The sequence below is a fragment of the Podarcis pityusensis genome (assembly GCF_964106645.2).
Source record: "Podarcis pityusensis genome assembly, chromosome: 15".
NCBI classification, from domain to species: Eukaryota; Metazoa; Chordata; class Lepidosauria; order Squamata; family Lacertidae; genus Podarcis; species Podarcis pityusensis.
In genome coordinates, this window is record NC_138040.1 from 27,651,787 (window position 1) to 27,673,941 (window position 22,155).

Genomic DNA, 22,155 nt, shown 5'->3' on the forward strand with positions numbered 1-22,155 from the left:
TGAGACCAACAGTCTGTCACGCCCAAGGTCCGGATCGGCGCCTGCGCACTCGAGAGGCCCGCGGGCCTGAATTGCCGCGACCGCGGGGGCGGCTCTCCTCCCTTCGGCTGGGCCGGACGCGTGCGCCTGCGCAGTTCAGCAGCCGGCTGCGAGCTGAGGAGATGGGAGCGGCGGCGGCCGAGGCGGACCGGACCCTCTTCGTGGGGAACCTCGACCCCAAAGTCACCGAGGAGCTGCTCTTCGAGCTCTTCCACCAGGTAACGGGGCGGGCAGGGCCTCACCTCCTGGCTTGACTCGGCCGCGGAGAGGGGCCGGGGCTCAGAGCGGCCTACCTCGCAGGGGGCGCCGGCCTTGTTGTATGTGCGGGGAGGGGGGCGTTTCCTTTTGCCTGCGTTTTAATGCGCCGGCCCTCTGCACATGCCCAGGAGCTATAGAAGAGCGCGGGCTGCCCTGAAAGAAGACTGGCATCTCCTTGGTGTCGCTGCGAGCGAAATCGGATCCGGGAAGGGAGACGGGGAGGCATTGGCTTTGTTTGGGTCTCGCCTGCCTCGCTTTCCTTTACCTTTGAACGGGTTTCCGTTTCGCTTGGCTTCGTTCAGAAGCCCTTGCAAGGCGAAAAGCCCCCTCGGGATGCTCTCCTTCCCTCCGTTTCCCTCTTAAAACAAGGCAAGGTGCGAATTCTTGTAAAGGTAAAACGCTGGCGGCAAACAGGTTTGATCGTTAGCTGGTTCCCTGCCCGAAAAATGGGAACTTCGTGGTGGATGGGTGAGATCGGCAGGATTTAAAAATAAGTATCAGAACATTAAAACAACAACAACAACCAAAACCAGCAGCTTGCAGGATTGACAACAAAAGCACCAAAATGAACAGAAATGCGTTTTTGATCTGGGCGCCCTGGGTTGTCAGAAGAGGGCAACTTCAGTGGTAACCCAGGAGGTGCATAAACAGGAAAGGTAGGCTGGAGGGTGGTTTAGCTCTGTATTTCAAGGGAAGCATAATGTTTCATGAACTGGAAATTCGTCCTATAGCACCACCTTGGATGTACCAGTCCTGAAAACTAATTTAGTTTTGGGGATGTAGTCTCATCCCCTGAGCAAAATGCCAAGGTTGGTCTTGAGGGGGAGAAAGAAATGGGGAATGTGTTGTAATAACGGGTTGCCTCTGTCATGTTTGTCTAGGCTGTCTAAGGGTACTTCAGGTTACAACCAGGAGGCAAAATGTGTAGATTGTGAGCAACTCTGCCTTGAAACAGTTAGTCATAGAGCAGACCTGAGGGGAAGCTACCCTAGACCTAATTCTAAGAGGTAGTGGAACCCTTGTTTCAAGATGCAAGGGCTATTGATGTCAGGCTCAGCATATGTGTAAGCAAAATTGCCACATCGTCCTGTGCCATCACATTTTATATTCACATTTGCTGTGAAAGTAAGACAGCCAGAATTGTCATGTCTTTTATGGTGCAGTTGCATTCAGAATGTGGTGTGTACTGTTCTCTGGCTGTTCCCATCTAGAAGAAGAAGAAATTGTAGAGCTGGAAAAGGTTTGACAAGGACACAGTTGGCTGTTTGTACGTCTTTCCTACAAGGCTCAAACGCCTGGACTTCTCTGTATAGAACAAAAGGCTACAATAGACATTTATAGATATAGGCATGGAGTGGCAAAAGGACTTAGGAAACAGTTCCAACCACTTTCATAATGCTGGAACCTGGGGTCTTATGATTAAGTAGATTGGCTGTAAGTTTAGAACACACATAAAAGTGTAGACACTCAATGACATTCAGAGATGATTAGATAAAGTCCTTGAGAACTGGACCGTTAGTTCCAATAACTGAGTCAGAGCTCAGGATACTCTTCGATGCCAAACTGTGAGGGAGTAAATAGGGGGAGGGTTGTTGCCTTCATGCACTGCTTGTAGGCTTCCTGAAAAACTGCCCTCCTCTTCTTCTTAATATCTATGTCCAGTTCTATTGGGTGAGGGTGATTGTAATGTTCTCACAGAAAGTTAATGGATCCGTAGAAAGACATTTTGAGGCTAACTTGAAAGGAATGCTTCAGTGCTCCTTGCTTACGTAAAATCAGCATGGTGAATGAGTTTTCCTCTGCTTTTGGGGGTGCATGCTTGTGAGTGGAAGGAGGTTCACAGTGCATGTTAACTTTCTGTTCCATGCTGCATGTGGCTGAATCCATTACAGTGGTGCCTCGCAAGACGAAATTAATTCGTTCCACGATTTTTTTCATCTTGCGATTTTTTTCATCTTGCAAAGCACACTGTCGGGAAAGTTTCGGAAAAGCTTCAAAAATCACCAAAGTCTTCAAAAACCTCAAAAAAGGGGGGTGCTTGGGAGGGAGGGAGAGGCGGGCGCAGGGCGTGGGGGGAGGTGGGGCGGAGGTTGCTGCCTGAGCCCCCGGGATCAGTTCAGCTCGCCTTGCTCCGACCCTTTGCACTACAGTCGGCGCCGTCTTGCTGCTGCTGCTGCTGTCGCCGCGGTAGTCAAAACTCCTACCGGCCTAAAAGTTGTCTGGTGCAAAATCCCTTCTGCAGCAGCAGCCCGAAAGAAAGCGAGAGCGCCAGCCAGCCAGCCGCCCGCCGCGGGCAGGAGGGAGGGAGGGAGCGTCGGCGACGGTGGATGCCTATTGCCCCTGTTGCTGCTGCAGCCGGCCAGCCAGCCAGAAGCGCGCGAGCGGAGAGGGGTGCATCCAGCCCGTTGGAGAGGAGCGCGGGGGCGCGTCCCCGGTGGCTCCCGAGCTGACCTTGCCTGGCCCGGTGCCTTCCGAGCTGCCAAAGGGCGACTCACCTGCCTGCGCTGCGCCGGGACTAACTCGAGCGGGGCGAGGAGAACACACACTCGCGCGCACACACACCGAGAGGCAAACTTGCCGCAGCCGTCGACGTCGCGGGGTTGGAAAGCGCGGAGATGCAGGTAGGGGGCGTCCCTCGCAGGGCGAGCGCCAGAGGGCCCGGGCAGGCGCTCTTGTCACCGCCGGGGCGCTGGGGGGGGGGAGAAGGAAGGAGCCCCGTCCGAAGAGCCCCGGAGCCTGGCCTCCCTAACTGGGAGCTGTGGGGAGGGAAGTGTGCGTGCCTTGCTATTTTTCGCAGAAACAAAGCTCCCTCTCCCTCAGAACCCGCCTTCACGCGTTCTTGCCCCTACGGAGACGCACACCGCGTGCTATGAGTTGCTCCTCGAAGTCAAGTCGCAACTGTATTAACGGTTTTAAGAAAAAGGAAACAAACTTGCAAGACGTTTCCGTCTTGCGAAGCAAGCCCATAGGGAAAATCGTCTTGCGAAGCAACTCAGAAACGGAAAACCGTTTCGTCTTGCGAGTTTTCCGTCTTGCGAGGCATTCGTCTTGCGAGGTACCACTGTACTGTTGGTTTCTTCCCTGGAGAATATTGAGTACCAACCAAAGTCGTTTATTTTTGTTTTATTTACATTTCTCTTCTGCAATTCTTTCATCATGGAACCCAAGCTGGTGTCCCTGTGACCATCTTGTACACCCACCCAGACCTGATGGCTCTGGATTCACATGGGGGCATGTACTTTTCTACCTTCATAGCACCTACCTGAAGTGATGCCTAGAGACCAGCAGTAAACTGACCATTACCTAGTCTGAACCACCTTCACCTGCCTGGTGAATCTAGGACTATGTCCTACTCTCCAGTCCTTTGTAAAATGCCAACTATTAAGAAAGTTGTTTTAGAACCTGCCTGACAATGCATATCTTTCATTTAATTGGTAACACCCTACACTGTACTTGAATGCAAATACAGGTTTACCTTAGAACGCAGGTGCATGCAACTAAATAACCTTCAAGGGAAAGTTGCTCCTTTTTTTATTTTAATGTTTTCTTTTGTTTTTTGGTTTGCAGGCAGGTCCAGTCATTAAAGTAAAGATTCCGAAGGACAGGGATGGGAAACCAAAGCAGTTTGCATTTGTGAATTTCAAACATGAAGAATCTGTCCCCTATGGCATGAATCTACTTAATGGGATCAAACTTTTTGGGAGACCTCTCAAAATTCAGTTTCGATCAGGTATCCACAAAGCCTTTAAAACAGCCTAGTCATCTAGGCAAAATTGAAGGGGGTTCATATTCCTTTTATGCTTAAAATTCTGATGTGTAAAACTTTTTATTCTGGGTGCATTTTTTGTGTTGAATTATATATCAGATTAAAATTTCACTGAGCCTGTAAACCACTCTTGTGTTCATAGTGTTGCTGCTATCTTGAGGAGCTAACTCATTTGAAGGGGGCTTTCTGTCAGTTTTTGGACGGTTAGAATCTTTTTTAAAAGGAACTTTAAAAGATGTTGAAATGCACTTCTCAAAAGAGTTTCAGTTGTTTAGGGACAAACCATCTGTTTTTAGAAGGGATGTCCTACTCTAGCTTTGGATAATCTTTAGCCTTCCATATGTTGCTGAACTGCAAATCCCATCCTCACTGACAATTGGCTATGCTAGCTGGGGCTGATGGGAGTTGTAGTTTAACAATATCTGGAGGGCCACACATTCTACACATCTGCTGTACCCTTTTCAGTTGAGAACAGATCTGTGTGTATTCTGAGCTCCTGTGATCACAGAGGAATGCACTTTGCACGTGTCTAGAAGCATTATTTTATCAATTCAGATTATTTCTGAAATGAGCCCCGGCACTCAAGCTGGTTCTAGAGTGGAGCCTTGGAATTGCTAAAATTTATTTTTAAATAAAGGAATTGAAAACACTATTTGGTGCTTATCTGGACTGTTTGAAGTAGTGTCCAAAGCTTTTCACTTTAGGAAAGCTGAGTTTCATCTGCAATTAACTTAAGTTTAGTGTCCTTAGCATTGCACCTCGATTGCATCTTCACCACTGGGTATTCCAGTAGGTTGCAACACTTGTTTTGGAAATCTGTTTGTATGTCTTAATGGTTCTCTAGTGTGATACTCCAGAGCCCATTAAGTAATGTACCATGTTTTCAATCTGTTAGCATCTTGCGTTGGCTTAACCTTTCTCAGTGTAACTGACTTGTTTTAGTTACACTTCAGACATGTCCTTTTACCTTTAGGGAGCAGTCATGCATCTCAAGATAACAATTCACCTTATTCTCAACCTGGATATGCTAATGGAAGCCCCTCCAGTAATCAACAACTGCCAACAACAACTGCCAGTAGCAGGTAAGTTCTTAACATTAAGCCAGACTTCCCCCAACCTGGTGTCGTCCAAATATTTTGGACTACAACCCTGAGTAGGGCACCAGTTTTAGGAAGCCTGTGGTAAATCATTAAGTACATTTAGAATTGCAGCTTATTAGGGAGTGAACCCCATTGAACTTGGTGGGACTTGCTTCTGACTAATTGTGTATAGGATTGTGTTCTTAGCATTTATTACCATATGGTAAATTCTGTGACTGCTTTCCAAAGTGGGCATAATATAATAGCCTATGTCTGAGCTTCCTTTTCTACCTTTATGCTTATTATTTATCTTTAAGTGGGAAGGAATAATATGAACTGAATTCTAGCGCTGAGAGAAGATATTACTATTATTAGCTTTTCTTTCTAGAGCAGCTACAAAAATCAAATGGTATTGAGAACTTTGATGTGGCACATCAGGAATTTTGTTTCTAAAGCAACAGATGGACAAGCAAATTAGTTTCCATTAGGGAAAGCTGTGAGTCTTTTCAGAATTTTCTAAATTGAGATGCAGAGTAGATTAAAGAAGCTGTTACTAGAAACCTCCTGAGGCTTGCGATCTGTGTTTCTGTATTGCTTTGACAAGTGTGTCAGTTATAAAAATGAAGATGAACTGAAAACAGATTGCTCAGTTATACTCTGCTTAGAAAAATATATATTCAATAACAGTTTATGATGATGGATCAAAGGAAAACTGTATGATGTAGTGGTTAGATTAGAAGTGTTCTGCTGCAACTAGGGAGACCCAGGTTCAAATCTCCCACTCAGTCACAAACTAGGTGACCTTGAGCCAATCACAATCTCTTGTCATTCAGCCTAGCTTATTTCACAACCTTGTTTTGAGGCTAGGAGAACAAATACAGTGGTGCCTCGCAAGACGAAATTAATCCGTTCAGCGAGTCTCTTCGTCTTGCGGTTTTTTTCGTCTTGCGAAGCACGGCTATTAGCGGCTTAGCGGCTATTAACGGCTTAGCGGCTTTAAGAAAAAGGAAACAAACTCGCAAGAACTCGCAAGAGGTTTCGTCTTGCGAAGCAAGCCCATAGGGAAATTCGTCTTGCGGAACGACTCAAAAACCACAAAACCCTTTCGTCTAGCGAGTTTTTCGTCTTGCGAGGCATTCGTCTTGCGGGGCACCGCTGTAACTGTCTATGTCTATGAGAATGAGTAGGATAGAAATATAGCTATAATCATAAAGCTGCTAATGCCAGTGTTTATCTGGTGCTTTGCTTCCTGGTTATTTTCATGATACCTATTTTCCCCCACCCCTGGGAAAACCATGCACAAATACCTATAGTAGAATCATAGAATTGGACGGGACCCTGAGGGTCATCTAGTCCAACCCCCTGCAATGTAGGAATCTCATCTAAAACATCCATGGCAGATGACCATCCAACCTCTGCTTAAAAACCTCCAATGAAGAAGAGTCTACCACCTTCTGAGGGAGTCCTTTCCACTGTTGAAGAGCTCCAACCATCAGAAAGTTCTTCCAGATGTTTAGTCACACAGAATCACAGAATTGTGATTCTGGTTTGGCTCCTACCCTCCAGAGCAGGAGAAAACAAGTGTGCTCCATCTTCCATGTGACAGCCCTTCAGATATTTGAAGATGGCTATCCTATCTCTTCGCTGTCTCCTCTTTTCAGGCTAAACATACCCAAAGCCCTCCATAAGGCTTGGTTTCCAGACCCTTGCTCATCAGTATAACTTTCTTCAATTGAATACTGTTGACTGGGATTACTGTTAGTGCAGAATTCCATGATCTGAGACTACTTCTGGGAAATTGACTTCTGGTTTTCGCTTAGCAGGTATGAGAGGAATGTGGATAACATCTCAACAGAGTCGCCAACTGTGCAGAGGTCCTTCTCATCCCCAGATAACCTCCAGAGACAAGCGGTGGTGAGAGTTCTTTGTTGGCTGTTAACAGGAAATAGGCAGGAAAGGGTTTGCAAATGAGTGGAGTGGTGCATGCCTCAGACATAAAAGCTGAGTGGTTAACAATAACAACACTTTGAATTCCACTCAGAAAAGTACTGGAAGCCAATGTAGATCTGGGGTTATATAGTCCCTGCGGCTGTTCTCATTCACCAGTCTGGCAGCTGCACACTGTGGCTCAACCTGAGAGATGTTCTTAGAACCAGCCTTATTCTTTCTAATGTAAACAGTTTTAACTGATTTGTATTTTTACACTGCCTCTCTGGGACCTTATGGTGAAGGGCAAGTAAGGAATTGAGCAAATCATCATTATCACCCCTGACTATTGGCCATGCCTCTTCTTAACAGAAGCGCTTTCTGTTTCCAGATGAATAATATGTGGCAGCAGTCGCAGTACAGTGGCAGGCACAACTCCTTGCACCCGGAGCCATCTGGATTTGCTTCGCCAGGGCACCACCCGAGTTATTCGTTCACCCAGTCGTCAGCCTCATCCATGCAGTGGCGCTCAGAGACAAGTGCTGCCCAGCGCAAGAACAGAGTGAGCTCCCATCCGTATCCTACTGAAAGCAGGCATTATAGCAGCCGGGAACCTCAGCGCCCCAGCGACTATGGCTCGGAGCATCATTTCAGGGGCATTCGGGAGGAATATGGTCACGATGACAGGCACTATGGAGGCTGGAGTCACGATTACGATAACCGGAGGGAGAACTACCGAGATGGCAAATGGCGCCCCTCCCGCCACTAGCAAGTATTCAGAGCAGATTTTGCATACCTTTCCTTGGTGAAATGGAGTGGCTCTTTCCTTTTTAAGAAATCGTTTTTTTACAGAGAGCTTGCAACGAGTAACTGCACAGGTTGCTTTTTAAAAATCGTTTTATAAAAATCACCTGCAGTATGTATTTCGTGAGAAGTGGCTTCGTTTCAATTGTATTAACTTTCTCTCAGGGTTTAGGAAAAAAAAGAGAAGGTGCCACGCTTTTAAACAAGCAAAAGAGAAATCAATGTAGTTAATTTTGTAAGGGGGAAAAAAAAAGGTGCCGCTTTGGTTGTATTTTAAAATGAACATTGGTATTTTTGTAGAGTGTTAATGAGAAAGGAAGAGAGCCCCTGAGGTGGTTCTGGTAGTAAGTAATCCAATGGAAAAATGAATGCCACAGAGTAGAAGGCTCAATGGCACAAGGAAATATTGGTAACAGTGTTTTTCTACTGGAATAAATGTTGCTTTTAAATACTTGTATTAAGCAAACATGCAGCCTGTTCAGATATTAAGAGTGAAACAAATTTGCTGGATGACTTGATGATTTGTATTGAATGATGTGTTAATTTTTCCAGCTGCTTTCATTGAGAGTCCTTTGATTTTTATATTACGAGCAAGAGAGCCCACAGTATCGTAAAAAGACTTTCCCAACAATTTAAGCGATTAAAACCTCTCAGGAAATCATTGCATGCCTCTGTCCATTCCCTTTCTATAGTTGACATAATTTTTAAAAACCTCATTGAATGGAAAAGTTTAGACATTACAATTGATATTTAATACAAAGCAAAAACGAAGGTAAGTATCTATGAACTTCTTGTCATCTGGCCAAGTGCTTTATTTCATCCAGCCTGCAGCATTGGTTCATCTTTAAAATTAAGTTAAATAAAGACAATGTTTTGGGGGAGGGGCCATTGGCCTACACTGTTTGGCTGGTCTTGCCCAGCTGCTAGCCTCCACTTGCAAGTACAGCTAAATTTGGAATAGCTTTTAACTAATCAGAAATCTGAGATGAGCTTTTTCAATAGGGTGGATTTTTGTGACATCCATCCTTCTGAAGTTGTGCATTTAAATTGCCATTGATATCTTTAACTATTATTCTCCCTATACTGAAACATGGTGGGACTTTTGAGATGGGAACTTTTGGTGCCATTTTTAAAAAAGATCCTGCAGCTAAATTGTTTCCGGTAGCTTCCGTTTATGTTCACAGTGCTTCCGTTTGAACATTAGTAATCTCTGTAGCAACTGGAGTGCAGTAAGCCTGCAACTTGCACACATTTTACTCGTGCACATTCAGGTTTATGTGCTTGTCAAAAGAAATAATAATAAAAAAGCGGTGGGGAGCAGGCGTCCAGGAAAAAAGACTTTGGTAATCGCACCTGCCTTTGTACCTAATGTCTTTTGACTATACACAATTTTGGCTTTAGGAACAATCCTTGGAACATAACTCCCATGTAAGTTGCAATGTATAAATGCATTGTCTGGACAGTGTCAAATTGTTTCTTTAAAAAAACAAAACTTGTCTGCTCTGCACAGCAAATTATTTTATTTTGAAAAGTATTCAGACCCTTGTCATTTTCAGCTGCAACAAAATTGACAAGGGGGCAATTGCAGCAGCAGTAAAATGTGGCTTACCTTAATTTTTCTGTCACTTCTCTTGAAATACACACACTCTCTCTTTCTCTTTCTTTTACTCTAATCCAAATCAATCGTGGTTTCTTGAACCCCAGTTGTTCTTCCGTGCTGTTTGGGTTTATATCTGGGGGGGGGGGGGGCTAGAGGAGGGAGATGCTTGTGACCCTCTATCTGCATGCCTAAATGGGACATCTTTTAAAAAATATAATATTTTTGTCAAATATACACTAATATAAAAGGATTCATTGTTACCTTTTGGCTTACATATTTATGGCATTGTTGCAAAAACAAGCACCCGTCTTAAAAAAAAAGAAAGGTTTACCTAATTCAGAACTTCCTCAAGCAATACTGTTAATAGTATTTTTAAGAAACGCACTTGGTTAGCTATATTTTTATTTTCTCTAAAATAAATTCTCGTTCTTTCAAAATATTGTGTGCAAGCAAATTTTCCTAAGAACTAAATTTTACAGCTGGTGTTCTCTCTTTACAAATAGTTGTTATATTTGCATCCAAAAGTGATTTATATATATATATCTTCTCATTGGAAAGTTTGTATTCGAGAGAGTGGCATTTGATGCCTTCAGAGTGACTGAATGTGTGAAAATGCCCGGCAAGCTTTTGCATTGACGTGCTCAGCCTGCATCTTAAATAGGGCACATTTCTTAAGCTGTTACACCAGATGCCTAGCCATCAGTCTTCACACTGTATTTTTTAGACAGATTGTACACATGCTGTCCACACATCAGCCATGTGCTGTGCCTCTTCAACCTGCTTTGTATTCACAGAGGTAGTTGTAGTGTCCTTTTTCCCCGTTACACCTGGTGCGGGGCAGGGGAATGTATATCAAAGTTGATTGACTAACGTTACTAGCGTAGGTCAGAGCAAGACATTCATTGATGTTTCTTGGCAGGAGGACTATTCCATTAAAGCAGAGGGTTTGCTGCCAGTGTCTTGTCTGCAGTAAGTGGGGTTCTCTGTCATTCACAAGCAGGCAAAACCTTAAATAAAGATTGCAATCCTAACCATGTAAATGCAGAAATATGTTCTATTGAATTGAATCAGGTCTCCTCCTTGAATTGGGGTTAGGATGGCAGCCTCAGGGTTTTAAAAACCAGAAGGCAACCTTGAATTTTTCCCTGTTCCTTGTTATTCCCTAACCCAGCCTTTTGCAACCTGGTACCATCCAGATACTTTGGACTGCAACTCCCATTAGTCTCAGCCAGCACCAGGTTACAGATCGCAGCCCAAGCCTATAAATGTAAAATAAATGCATTTTTTTAAAGTGCTTTGTCTCTCTTTTGGTGGGGAGTGGAACATATTATGAGGCCAACTAGGACTTAAAAACAAAAGGGAATCTAGACTTTCTCTGGTTTTCAAGAGGACACAAGGGGGGCAGCTGCAGAGGGTTGTTTCTTATATTGCAATGATAAATGCATGTTCCATCACCATGTCTGCATGTTCCAGTTCTGGCTTTGTATTCTGTGAACCTAACGTGTGTTTGGGTTGGTGTAAACACACTGCATACTATAGCACTCTTAATGTGTAAGGCATTTCGCAAATGCAATGTGTAAAGAAGCTTTGAGGCGCAAAGTTGTCGTGTAATGACGTTTCCTTAAACAGCACGGCCATCTTCAAATATAGAATGTAATTTCTCATACCTGCATACTGCTTCTGTGGCAGCCATAATAATGCTCAAGTACAGTGGATTTAGGTCGTGTGGTCAGATGAGGGCTTCCATCTTAAACCTTCCTGGGTCTAGGTAAGTGCTTCACAAAGTTCACTCTTTAAAAGAATCCCTGAAATGCTGAAAGTGACACAGGGGCTAATGAGAAGGATTTTTCTTTCTGTTCTAAGTACCACTATGTCAGACACAAAATTGTTCATGCGCCAGTGTTGTTTCGTGGTGTGGCTTTGAACGAATGCACGGGACACTGGTTTGTCTCCCTTTAAAACTCCTTTTTTTGTCTCTGATGGAGGGGCCATCTTTCTGTGATACATGCTTTGCATGCAGAAGGACTGAAACCAAAAATCTCTCGCATTTTCTTCAGTTAGGGCTGGGAATGCCTCCCACCTGAAACCTGCCTGTGATAACACTGATGGGTCTCTTATTCCCCCCCCCCCCCCACTTTGAGGCATTATTTTAACTTTTATTTCCTGTCTATTCCTGAGTTAATTGTTGTATTCATACATTTTTTTCATCCCTTTACTCTGTTACTTCCAAGCTTTTTTTGGGGGGGGGGGGGAATCCTGCTCCCTGCATATTTGTTTTTTTTAAGAAAGAAAAAGATTATGAGTCTCAGGAAGGGTTTTCCTTTGTTGCACAGGCCACATATTGTGTGTTTTTAGAATAACACGTGTTAACTTTCGGCTCAGTGCTTTCACTAAAAAGGGCTAGTATTTGCTTTCTTAATATGGCAAGAAAATGCAGCTTAGTATTGGGGAAGGGGGGGGACGCAAGCCCAGCTGAGCCTTTTACTGGGCCAGCCTCCCGTTTTGGAGGATTGGGGCACGATGCCGCATTACAGCGTGAGAACCGATCGCCTCCGCCGCCGGAGCCTCATCCCTCAAACTACAACCCCCAGCATGCCAAGCGAGGCACTAAGCGCGCAGCGACGCTCTCACTCCCGCTGTCGCCACGCAAAACTACAAATCCCAGGAGGCTGCGCGGCAGTCCCTTATGGCCTAGCGGGCGGGGCTGGCGCGGGGCCTGCTGGGCTTTGTAGTTCTCCGGCTTCTCCAGATGATGCGCGCTGGAGGAAGGGCTTGGCGGCTTTTCGGCGCGCCAGCAGGGAGGCGGTGGCTGTCGGGGCGCTGCCTGAACGGGTTGCGAGCCATGGCAGGAGCCGGAGGGGCGGCGGAGCCCGGCATGGGGCAGAGAATGGTCTGGGTGGACCTGGAGGTGAGGCGCCCTGCCCGTAACGAGGCCTCTGCGAAGGGGCATCCCATAATATCCTGTCGTTTTCGTCCCCCGAGACGCTTGCACCATGTGGAGTGCAATGCGGGGGCTCCATCCCGTAGTATTCTGCTCCCTGGAATTGGGTGCAATGTAGGGGGGTGTTTAAAAAGGGCGCTCCATCCCATAATATTCCCCCCTTCCCCCGCGACAGGTGTGGTTTAGCTCCCTTTGAGGAGGCTCCATTCCGTAATTCCCCGCTGCCCCAGAACATTGCTCTCGAAGAAGTATGAAACAGTTATGCAAATAGCTTCTATCCCATTATATGCCTCTATGAGATTTAGTTCAGAAAAATTATCATTTATCTTAAAAAATATTGTAAACAGTTAAAATCGTTATTAGGATCGGAATAACACTTGTAGTTTAATGGTGAATTTTGGATATAATGGAGATATAAAAGAGTTAGATTATTATAAAAGATGCAGGAGGAAATGATTAATAATAGGATCCACAAAGGGGAAGGAGGGAAGTCCAGGAGGTTCTTTGGAATCTTGTTTTTATGATATGCTGGATATGTGATTGCAAAACTTTAATTTGAAAAACTATATGTGTATATATATGTGTGTGTGTGTGTGTGTGTGTGTGTGTATATAATATGAATGAGAGATTTGGTTCAGTATTATATATATATATATATATATATATATATATATATATGGTTCAGTATCAATGTGTAAGGAGAGGGCGGGGCTGCGTCCCGCAAAATTCCCCTACCCCTTGAGACAGCTGGGGGTGGGTGGGGGGAATACTTGAGAATCGCAATCCCATAGTATCATAGTATCCATTGTCTAGTATCTGTTCATGTAGAAAGACCTACACCACGTAAGGCAACGTTCTCAAGAGATGTGCCTGTTGGGTTATTTGCAAAGGAGCTGCAGCCCATAATAATATTCCCGCAAGAGATACTGGTGCAGTGTAGGTGCAGGATTCATCCTCCTTCCCGAAAAGAGGCAGGTGCAGTGTAAGTGTATGCCTGTATAGGAGCAAGATTGGGCTCTCTTAGAATATCTTTTGAGGAGATGTGTATCCTACGGGGGTCACATCTCATATTGCCCCAAATCCCCTGACTCATGTACTACAGGATTGGTGCCCATCCCATTATTCCTGGGAGCCTTGGTGTGTGCCCCCATCCCATATTATCCCCCACAATACATAGGCACTGTAGGTGGATGTGTGTGAGAGAAGGAAGGAGACCATTCGCCCTTTAAGTGTTTTTTCTAGGAAATGTAGAAAGTTTTGTTTGTGGGGGAAGAAACAGCCTAATTTCACAGGAAATGAGATCTTGGGAGCAGAAAATCAAATATGGTCACCCTAGGGCAGCTGGGAAGGGACGCGGGTGGCGCTGTGGGTTAAACCACAAAGTCTAGGACTTGCCAATCAGAAGGTCAGCGGTTTGATTCCCCGCGACGGGGTGAGCTCCCGTTGCTCGGTCCCTGCTCCTGCTAACCTAGCAGTTCGAAAGCACGTCAAAATGCAAGTAGATAAATAGGAACCGCTCCAGTGGGAAGGTAAATGGCGTTTCCATGTGCTGCTCTGGTTCTCCAGAAGCGGCTTAGTCATGCTGGCCACATGACCTGGCTCCCTTGGCCAATAAAGCGAGATGAGCGCCGCAACCCCAGAGTCGGTCACGACTGGACCTAATGGTCAGGGGTCCCTTTACCTTTACCTAGGGCAGCTGGGACCCTTGGTAGGTTGGAAAGGAGTGTTCTAACATATATCTGCATTGGCGGTGCGGGAATTCACATGGGATCTAGGGCAGCCTTCACCAACAGGGTGCCCTCAAGTAGGCCCACTCGAGCCTGATGGGAGTTGCAATCCAAACCATCTATAGGGCACCAGGCTGATGAAGCTGCATCCTTGTGCTATGAGGAAATGAGGTTTCAAATTCACAATATTATTTGAAGGGGATATGTTGGCTCCATGTGTGACCAGACTGAGGATCAGTTCTGTGCATCCAGCAGTGGCAGACAAGATGTCATTTCTTATTGTTGGCTTCCAGAAGCCACTGAATATGGAGGACATTTATCGCTCTTAATAGTCATCGAGAAGCCTATTTATCACAAATTGCCCCACACTTTAAAAAGACTGACCTCTTCCCCTGGGCCTCTTGCAGCAAAGCAATTCACAATCCTAGATTTTATCAGCTTGTGGCGGCTTGAGGTCCTAAAACAATTGACATTTAATAATAATATTTTTGAAAATTATATCCCGCCCATCTTGCGGGGTTTCCCCAGCCACTCTGGGCGGCTTACAACATGTATAAAAACCACAAGAAAGTATCAAACATTAAAAAACAAAATATCCTCTGCGAGCAACAAACCAACCAATAAATCAATAGAAACCAATAACAACAACAACAATAATAGCAATTATAAACAGTTTACGGTTATACCCAATTTAAAATAACCACCAACCCAAACTAAACATTTAACCACTTGGCTTAAGTGAATAGGAAGAACATCACTGCTGTGGCCTGACATTAAAGAAATAAACTGCGCTCCAGGGCAATTTTCCTAGCTCTTTGTGAGGCAGACAGATTTGTTCAAACCTTCAGTGGGTCTTCCCCCAACCCCCATTTCCTGGCTGCTGTGAATGCTTTTTTAACCTACCAGCATCAGGATATTTAAGATATAGTCCAGGGAAAGGATTAAGGTTTGTTAAAATGCACTTTTGCTAGCACACAGTGGAACAGAAAGCTCTTCCTGACATCTTACACGTGTTAACTTTTTGACTTCGATATAGATGACCGGGCTGGACATTGAAAAAGACCAGATCATTGAGATGGCCTGTCTCATAACAGATTCGGACTTGAACATCTTGGCTGAGGTATGTTGGTTGCTGATTTTTGGGCTGGTGCCTGCTCAATGCCAGCTAGCAGAGAAATAACAAAAATACTGGAGAAACCTATTAAAAAAACCACCCTCCTGAAATAGCATTGTTGGGTATATTCACCAAGGGTTATTATATGAACATGTAATTGGTTACTTATTAGTGGTAAGAAGAACATTGATAGCTAGAAAATGGAAGGAAACAAAGGGTTTAAATGTGCAAAAATGGTATAATGTAATTTGGGACAGCCATTTCTGAAAAACGGATGCAAAAAACTTCTTTGGTGGTCTGGTGGCCATTGAGCCAGTATTTGAACAAATACTTTACAGGACGAACTGTACCTACTGCATTCCATAGTATCTGTTTGTGTTAATATTCTCCTTCATACTGACATTAGTAACTTTCTTTTTTTTCCATTTTAGTGCTTGTGTTAACTGTACTATTTTTGTTTACATCTGAACTATGCCTTTGAGATGGAGGAAAGGGGGGAAGGAAGGATTTTAAGTTTGTAATTCTTTTTTTCTTTTCAATATATATTTTTTAAATGCCAGCTAGTTAGCTAACTGCTGTGAGTGGCCAACTAGTTACTCACAATTTCCACTGACTTCTTTGCCACATAGCTGGCTGATGAAAAGCCCTTTTATGCATGCAATTTCCAAATGTTTTTAGCGAGGGAAGTGAATGCCAACTGGATATTGCGAACTCGAAAGGTGACCAGATTACGGCTTCTTCCTGTTGCCATCAAGTCTAAAGTTCATCAGGATTTTTTTAGTTGATTATTTTTGTTACCTGGTGCAAACTGTCACAATTACACTTAAGAGTAAAAATGAATCTGATTGCGCTACAAGTTTATATACCTTTGTGTTCAAACACCGGTGATTATTTCTATTCATAATACATACTGCTGTTTGAACAGCTCCACTTATATTGCTACCACACACACACACACACACACACACACACACACCCACCATCCCTTCCTCCCTGAACTGTTGTCCTTTAGCAGCTCTTGTTTTGGACTGTTTTGAAGAGAGAGGTGGAGCTGCAGGGCCGTTCCACTGACTCTTAAAAAAGCCAACCACTTTTGACTCCTCTAGCAGGTCATTATAAGAATCCTGTAACTTAAGAAGTGCCTGAGTTTGCTTTTTCCTCTTCCCTCTCAATTCCACTTCCTTCTGTGTCATGTCTGGTTACATCAGGCATAGGCAAACTTGGCCTTCCAGATGTTTTGGGACTACAACTCCCATATCCCTAGCTAACAGGACCAGTGGTCAGGGATGATGGGAATTGTAGTCTCAAAAAGATCTGGAGAGCCGAGTTTGCCTATGCCTGGGTTAGATTGTCAGCCTGTGGGTAGTGGCTATCACACCACTGATATATGTGAGCAATCCTGGGAACCCTTGTCGGCTGAGAACCAGGATAAAATGCTAGTATTGCTATATTAATAATTGCAGCAACAACAACAAATAAGCATCATTGATGTAACAGTCTGATCTGATTCCCCATTGTTTTCTCCTATTTTGCTGACAGGGTCCCAACCTGATAATAAACCAGCCAGATGAGCTGCTGGACAGCATGTCAGAATGGTGCAAAGAGCATCACGGCAAGGTAGAGGCCTGCTCCTTCATCGCTTGCACTCCCTTGAGAAGAACTCCTTTGTCTTTTTACAGTTCCACATGCAACAGAACCTTATCTTGACCATGCCATGTTCCCTGCAACAGAACCTTATCTTGACCGTGCCATGTTCCCTGCCATCTGCATTAAGCACTTCTTTGAAAAGGATGGCTGGAGGTTTATCTCATCCGTGCAAAATGGGCCAGCTTTTTGCCGAATCATCATCCGACTTCACAGTGTGTCCTTAGCGTGACATTAGAGTTTCCCATGTCCATTATGAAGACTTTTTGACATTAAACCTTCTTTGTTGTGCTAAAATTGCTGCATCCTTTGGCTGGGGTTTGGGAGTGGGGAGACTGCTTCCTTGTTTACCAGCAGTTCCTGCGAGGGAATGAGATCAGTGACCTGTCTCAGCCACATTCATCAATGGCTACTAGTCTTGATGGCTGTATGAGTCTTCCAGATCCAGTTTCAGCCTCCCTCTGAATATTAGTAGTGGAGTGCCAATGCACCATGCCCTGTTTTTTGGCCTTCCCTGGGGCATCTGGGCCGATGTCTGTAGGAAACAGAGGGCTGGATTAAATGGTTATTTTGGCCTGGTCTAGTAGTGCAAATCCTCCACTATCCATTAAGATGTTGTTGTTTTCACAGTAGTGTGCTGCCAAACCTTCCTGTGGCTGTTAAGGGGGTTGTTTTCTTTCTGTTTTTATGGTATAATATGTTGATACTTATGTTCTAAATGTGTTGTAATTGGCTTGGAGGCCTCTGAGTAAGAAGTGACCACAGGTTTAATAAAAACTAATAATAGTATTGATTCTTGCATGACATCTTAACTGCCTGGCTCTTTTTAAGGCACAGGCAACATGATGTAATTTTGGCTTCTCTCTTTCTTCCAGTCTGGCCTTACAAAGGCAGTGCAGGAGAGCAAAATCTCGCTGCGTCAAGCAGAGTACGAATTTCTGTCTTTTGTCCGTCAACAGACACCTCCAGGACTCTGCCCACTTGCCGGTAGGAGGTTTTAACATTTACGAAAGATAGTCATTTTTATTGATTTGTACCATCCCTTGCCACTCAAAAGGCCTAAGGCAGCTAATGGATTCAAACAGAAAATGCAAACAGTATATGTATAAAAAACCATTAAGAATAACTCTTAACATCAACAAATCATAATTTGTTGTATGCGACTAACTTCAGCTATTCAAATTAATGGGCCCCAGTCATCTAGGTCTATTAATTTTAGTGTGTCTGCTCTGAGTATGTGTAACATTGGGTGCAACCCTATGTGGTTAATCAAAGCCAGTTTGAGAATCAGCAATAGACCATCCCTTAATAGACGTTCATTTCTCCAAAACATCATTTGGTATAAAAAGTTCAACTGAGAGAAGGGAAGGCGACCTCTGTGCCTTTATGGGAAGGGAGTTCTGGAGACTGAGATTCAGATGGTTTAATCCCTGACTCCCCTCCGTCTTTCTTCTGAAAATATATGTGGGGACAGCGCATCTTATGATGTTGATTGTAGAGCCTGGGAAGGTTCAGGTGGAAAAATGCAGCAGCTTCAGATTAGTTGCAATTAGTGTGAGTGGAAAGCAGGGCAAATTCAGCGCCCAATTGCCCCATTTTACATCACCTACCTGGACATTTGGCCAAGCGCTTTCTTTGGTCAAGCTGTAGCAGTGCTGCAGATAAAATCTAGTGGTGTTGGGAGGGTATCCTGATTCTGTCAAAGGCAGATTCATGTGTTCATATAAAAATAAAATAATTGGGCCAGTAGTTGAGTATGGTCACCCACACTCTAGCCTCCATTTTTGTGAAGCCTGTCTCTAGTCTCAGAGTGGCATTAGAGACACATTTTCAGACTTGAAGGGCTGATCTTAAAAATTTAGACTGTACAAGTTCTAGTGGTTCAAAGTCAGAGAAGGGGCCCAGCTGGGCACCATAGAAAAGTTGTGCTATAGAGAAGTTGTGCTAGCCATAGTCTTTTATATACTACATCCGTTTAATGCTCCTAACCCTTCTTTTAGATTCTTTTAGCTTCTTTTATATTTGTATTTTAGATTATTTAGCTTCTATTATATATACCTTCTGTTTTAATACTGTTTAGCTTTCCAAAACGTTTTATAGATTTTAAATGGCTGTATCCCCTGCTACGTATGCTGGTCTAAGACTGTAACAAAGATTTGAGATTGAGATTTGGGGGTGGGTGGGATTTGGGGGTGTCTTCGCCACCCACCTGAGAATTCCACGTTGAGCGCATGAACAGAATCTGTGCCTTTCCACCCTTTTCAGGAAACTCGGTTCATGCGGACAAGAAATTCCTCGACAAGCACATGCCCCAGTTCATGAAACACCTTCACTACAGGATCATTGATGTGAGCACCATCAAAGAGCTGTGCAGGTCAGTACCCACTACATCATTTGCCAGAGCTTGGGTGTGTGAGTGGCTCCTTGGGCAGCGAATGGCATGCCAGAGACTTTGAGGAAATCTTGCGGGTCTTACGTGTAATATGTGACCACCAAGATGCCTACAGTCAACAGTAGATGCAGCTTTCTGAAAGGTTCAGATTCTACAGCCGCAAAATATATTTGCATTTATTTTTTATTTATTTGATAGCTCAGTCGGTAGAGCATGAGACACTTAATTTCAGGGTTGTGGGTTCAAGCTCCAGGTTGGGCAGAAGATTCCTGCATTGCAGGGGGTTAGACTAGAACAGGGGTCAGCAAACGTTTTCAGCAGGGGGCCGGTCCACTGTCCCCCAGACCTTGTGGGGGGCCAGGCTATATTTTGGAAAAAGAAAAAAAAAAGAACGAATTCCTATGCCCCACAAATAACCCAGAGATGCATTTTAAATAAAAGCACACATTCTGATTCCCAGACCGTCTGCTGGCTGGATTTTGAAGGCGATTGAGCCGGATCCAGCCCCCGGGCCTTAGTTTGCCTACCCATGGACTAGAAAATCCTCAGGGTACTTTCTGAGTCTGCAATTCTACGATTCTACGAACATGAGGTTTTGAACTGTAACATGAGGTTACAAACACTTCAGGTTACAGACTCCGCTAACCCAGAAATAGTACCTTGGGTTAAGAACTTTGCTTCAGGATGAGAACAGAAATCGTGGAGCGGCGGCAGTGGGAGGCCCCATTAGCTAAAGTGGTACCTCAGGTTAAGAACAGTTTCAGGTTAAGAACAGACCTGCAGAACAAATTAAGTTCTTAACCCGAGGTGCCAATGTTTAGTAAAATTATGGAGTAACATGGAACTTTTGGAAGTAGAAAATATTACTCTGTAATGTAATAACTAGTTTTCGTGAGTTTTAGAAAATTAAAGCTGGAATTTTAGCAGTTCTGATTTTTGCATGAGATCGTTTCAAATTTGGTGTGTCTGCGGCTCCGGAGTCCTGCGTTTGTGGGTGCTCTTGCCTATGGCGTCCACCACATTTGGTTGATAATTTAGATTTTGGATCATGGGGACTTGTTTTGTGTGTGCAGACGCTGGTACCCAGAAGACTACGAGTTTGCTCCAAAGAAGGCTGCGTCTCATAGGTAATTGTTTGACTTTGAAGAGTGATTGTTTTGTGTGTGTCAGATTGTATCACCAGGCATCAACAATGAGGTTATGCAGTGTGGTAAGGACAGCGCAGTGGGGGAGGTGCCATTGATAAAAGTTATTTCAAGTCTGCAGATACTAATCTGGAAAGGGACATTTGCTCCGAATCCAAATGGAGAAGGGTTGGAGCTCAAGGGCAGAACAGGTGCTGTACATGCAGAAGGTACCAGGCTCAATCACGGTCATTTCCACATTGTGCATGGAGGGACTTGAATGTGACACCTCAGAGTGCTGCTGCCAGCCAGTGTAGACCAGGGATAGCCAATATATTGCCTTCTAGAAGTTGCTGGATTCCTCTCCCATCATCCCAGACCATTAGCATGACTAATGGTCAGGGATGATGGGAGTTGTAGTCCAGCTATACTGGGTGGGCAAGAAGTTGCTTACTCCAACCTTGATGGCCCATCAGGCTTGACTCAAGTATAAGTGTGCCATTTCCTTTTCTCATCTGTTAACTGTGCTGTTAAGAACCTTTCCCCGTCCATCTCAGAACTTGCCTTTTGGTCATTATTCAGCAAGATGAACGTGCTGTTATTATCTACTCTCTTTCATTGTGCTTGATCATAGCAATTCAGCCCGTAAGTTTATTGCCAAGATGGGTAGCATGTTTTGTATTAGAACAACATTTCCTCCTTTATTGACATTATTTCCCTAGGAGAAAGTGTGTGTTACAGAGCAGTTCAGAAGTGGCAGGGAGGGAGAACCAAGAGGGAATAAGTTGCCAAATCCAAAGTTCTGTTGGTCTCATTCCACCAGGGGAGAAGGCATGTGTGTAAGGGCGTTTTTGCTCTCCTGCCTCCAACCAGCTTTGAATCTCTCCTTCAGTTCCCCTTCTATAGGGTTCCATAGCACATAGAAGTGCACAACCTGTTTGCAGCATTTTGGGGAACACTGTAAAGTCATACCTTTTTCAGCTTCTTTTAAAATTAGCCTGCCCTTGCGTTTGGAGGTGAGTGTGTATGGTGCAGCCTTCTTTTAAAGGAACGCTAACATTTCCTGAATTCCTTTTAGAGCCCTGGATGACATCAGGGAGAGTATTAAAGAGCTTCAGTTCTACAGAAATAGCATCTTCAAGAGGAAAACAGATGAGAAGAAAAGAAAACTAGTGGAAAATGGTGACAATGAAAAGCTGGCCAGTTGATCTTGCAGCCTGGTTCTTTAGCAAAAGCACAAGGCACCAGAAGTGTCTCCGCCTGCCGTTTTCAGTTCACTGTTGGTTAAGGAAGGGGCTACTTTCCGTTACTTTGCTTCCTCAAGATTGTTAACAGTTACTGACTACCACATGTGACGGGTTGTTGACATCTGAATTGCAGGCCAGTGCCTTGAACTAACTGCAGCCATTTGGTTCATGCGTATGGAGTACCTTTTGTAGTTAAAGAGCCCCTGTTTGGTTCTAGGCACCCTCTTTTATTATGCAATAAAGCCAGCCTTGCTGAAAGATGCTTGCCTCTTTTCTAGACTTAAGCATTTCTGCTTTGCTTTTCCTATTTTGTGTGTGTGTGTGTGTGTTTGTGTGTGTGTGTATGTGTGTGCGTGCGTGCGTTTGGGGGCTGCTAGCAGGATTTGGCCTGAGTGGCACTGGAGTCGTGCCTTTATTCTAACAGCCCCTTGGAATCTGGCTGCGGCATTTGCCCCATTTTGGAGCTCAGAAGCAGAAGCCAAAAGATCACGGCT

General features: G+C 44.4%; 2 protein-coding genes and 1 long non-coding RNA gene across 4 annotated transcripts in view; 2 read left to right on the top strand and 1 right to left on the bottom strand.

Annotated features, from left to right (window-relative positions):
• LOC308464395 overlaps positions 1-22,155 on the bottom strand; it is a 130,261-nt gene that overhangs the window by 53,254 nt on the left and 54,852 nt on the right. The gene's annotated exons all lie outside the window — the stretch shown is intronic.
• RBM7 (RNA binding motif protein 7) lies at positions 73-8,533 on the top strand. Of its 2 annotated transcripts, none has more exons than XM_080983693.1 (5): positions 73-257; positions 3,865-4,027; positions 5,037-5,145; positions 6,963-7,056; positions 7,460-8,533. In XM_080983693.1, the coding sequence occupies exons 1-5, from the start codon at positions 162-164 to the stop codon at positions 7,835-7,837; spliced, it is 840 nt and encodes a 279-aa protein (XP_080839819.1). In that variant the 5' UTR covers positions 73-161; the 3' UTR covers positions 7,838-8,533. The 2 variants fall into 2 exon arrangements, with proteins under 2 accessions (XP_080839819.1, XP_080839820.1); XM_080983694.1 differs by having other exon boundaries at positions 6,966-7,056.
• REXO2 (RNA exonuclease 2) lies at positions 12,207-21,919 on the top strand. Its single transcript, XM_080983712.1, has 7 exons — positions 12,207-12,380; positions 15,177-15,260; positions 16,794-16,871; positions 17,774-17,885; positions 19,164-19,272; positions 20,364-20,417; positions 21,493-21,919. Exons 1-7 carry the CDS (start codon positions 12,222-12,224, stop codon positions 21,620-21,622), a joined length of 726 nt encoding a protein of 241 aa, XP_080839838.1. The 5' UTR covers positions 12,207-12,221; the 3' UTR covers positions 21,623-21,919.

Excerpts from the sequence above, each read along its gene's own strand:
- RBM7 (XM_080983693.1), top strand. The coding sequence starts at position 162 with ATGGGAGCGGCGGCGGCCGAGGCGGACCGGACCCTCTTCGTGGGGAAC. Across the intron at positions 258-3,864 it reads TCTTCGAGCTCTTCCACCAG|GCAGGTCCAGTCATTAAAGT; the intron begins GTAACGGGGCGG and ends TTTGGTTTGCAG. Across the intron at positions 7,057-7,459 it reads ACCTCCAGAGACAAGCGGTG|ATGAATAATATGTGGCAGCA; the intron begins GTGAGAGTTCTT and ends TTCTGTTTCCAG.
- REXO2 (XM_080983712.1), top strand. The coding sequence starts at position 12,222 with ATGATGCGCGCTGGAGGAAGGGCTTGGCGGCTTTTCGGCGCGCCAGCA. Across the intron at positions 17,886-19,163 it reads AGGACTCTGCCCACTTGCCG|GAAACTCGGTTCATGCGGAC; the intron begins GTAGGAGGTTTT and ends CACCCTTTTCAG. Across the intron at positions 19,273-20,363 it reads ACCATCAAAGAGCTGTGCAG|ACGCTGGTACCCAGAAGACT; the intron begins GTCAGTACCCAC and ends TTGTGTGTGCAG.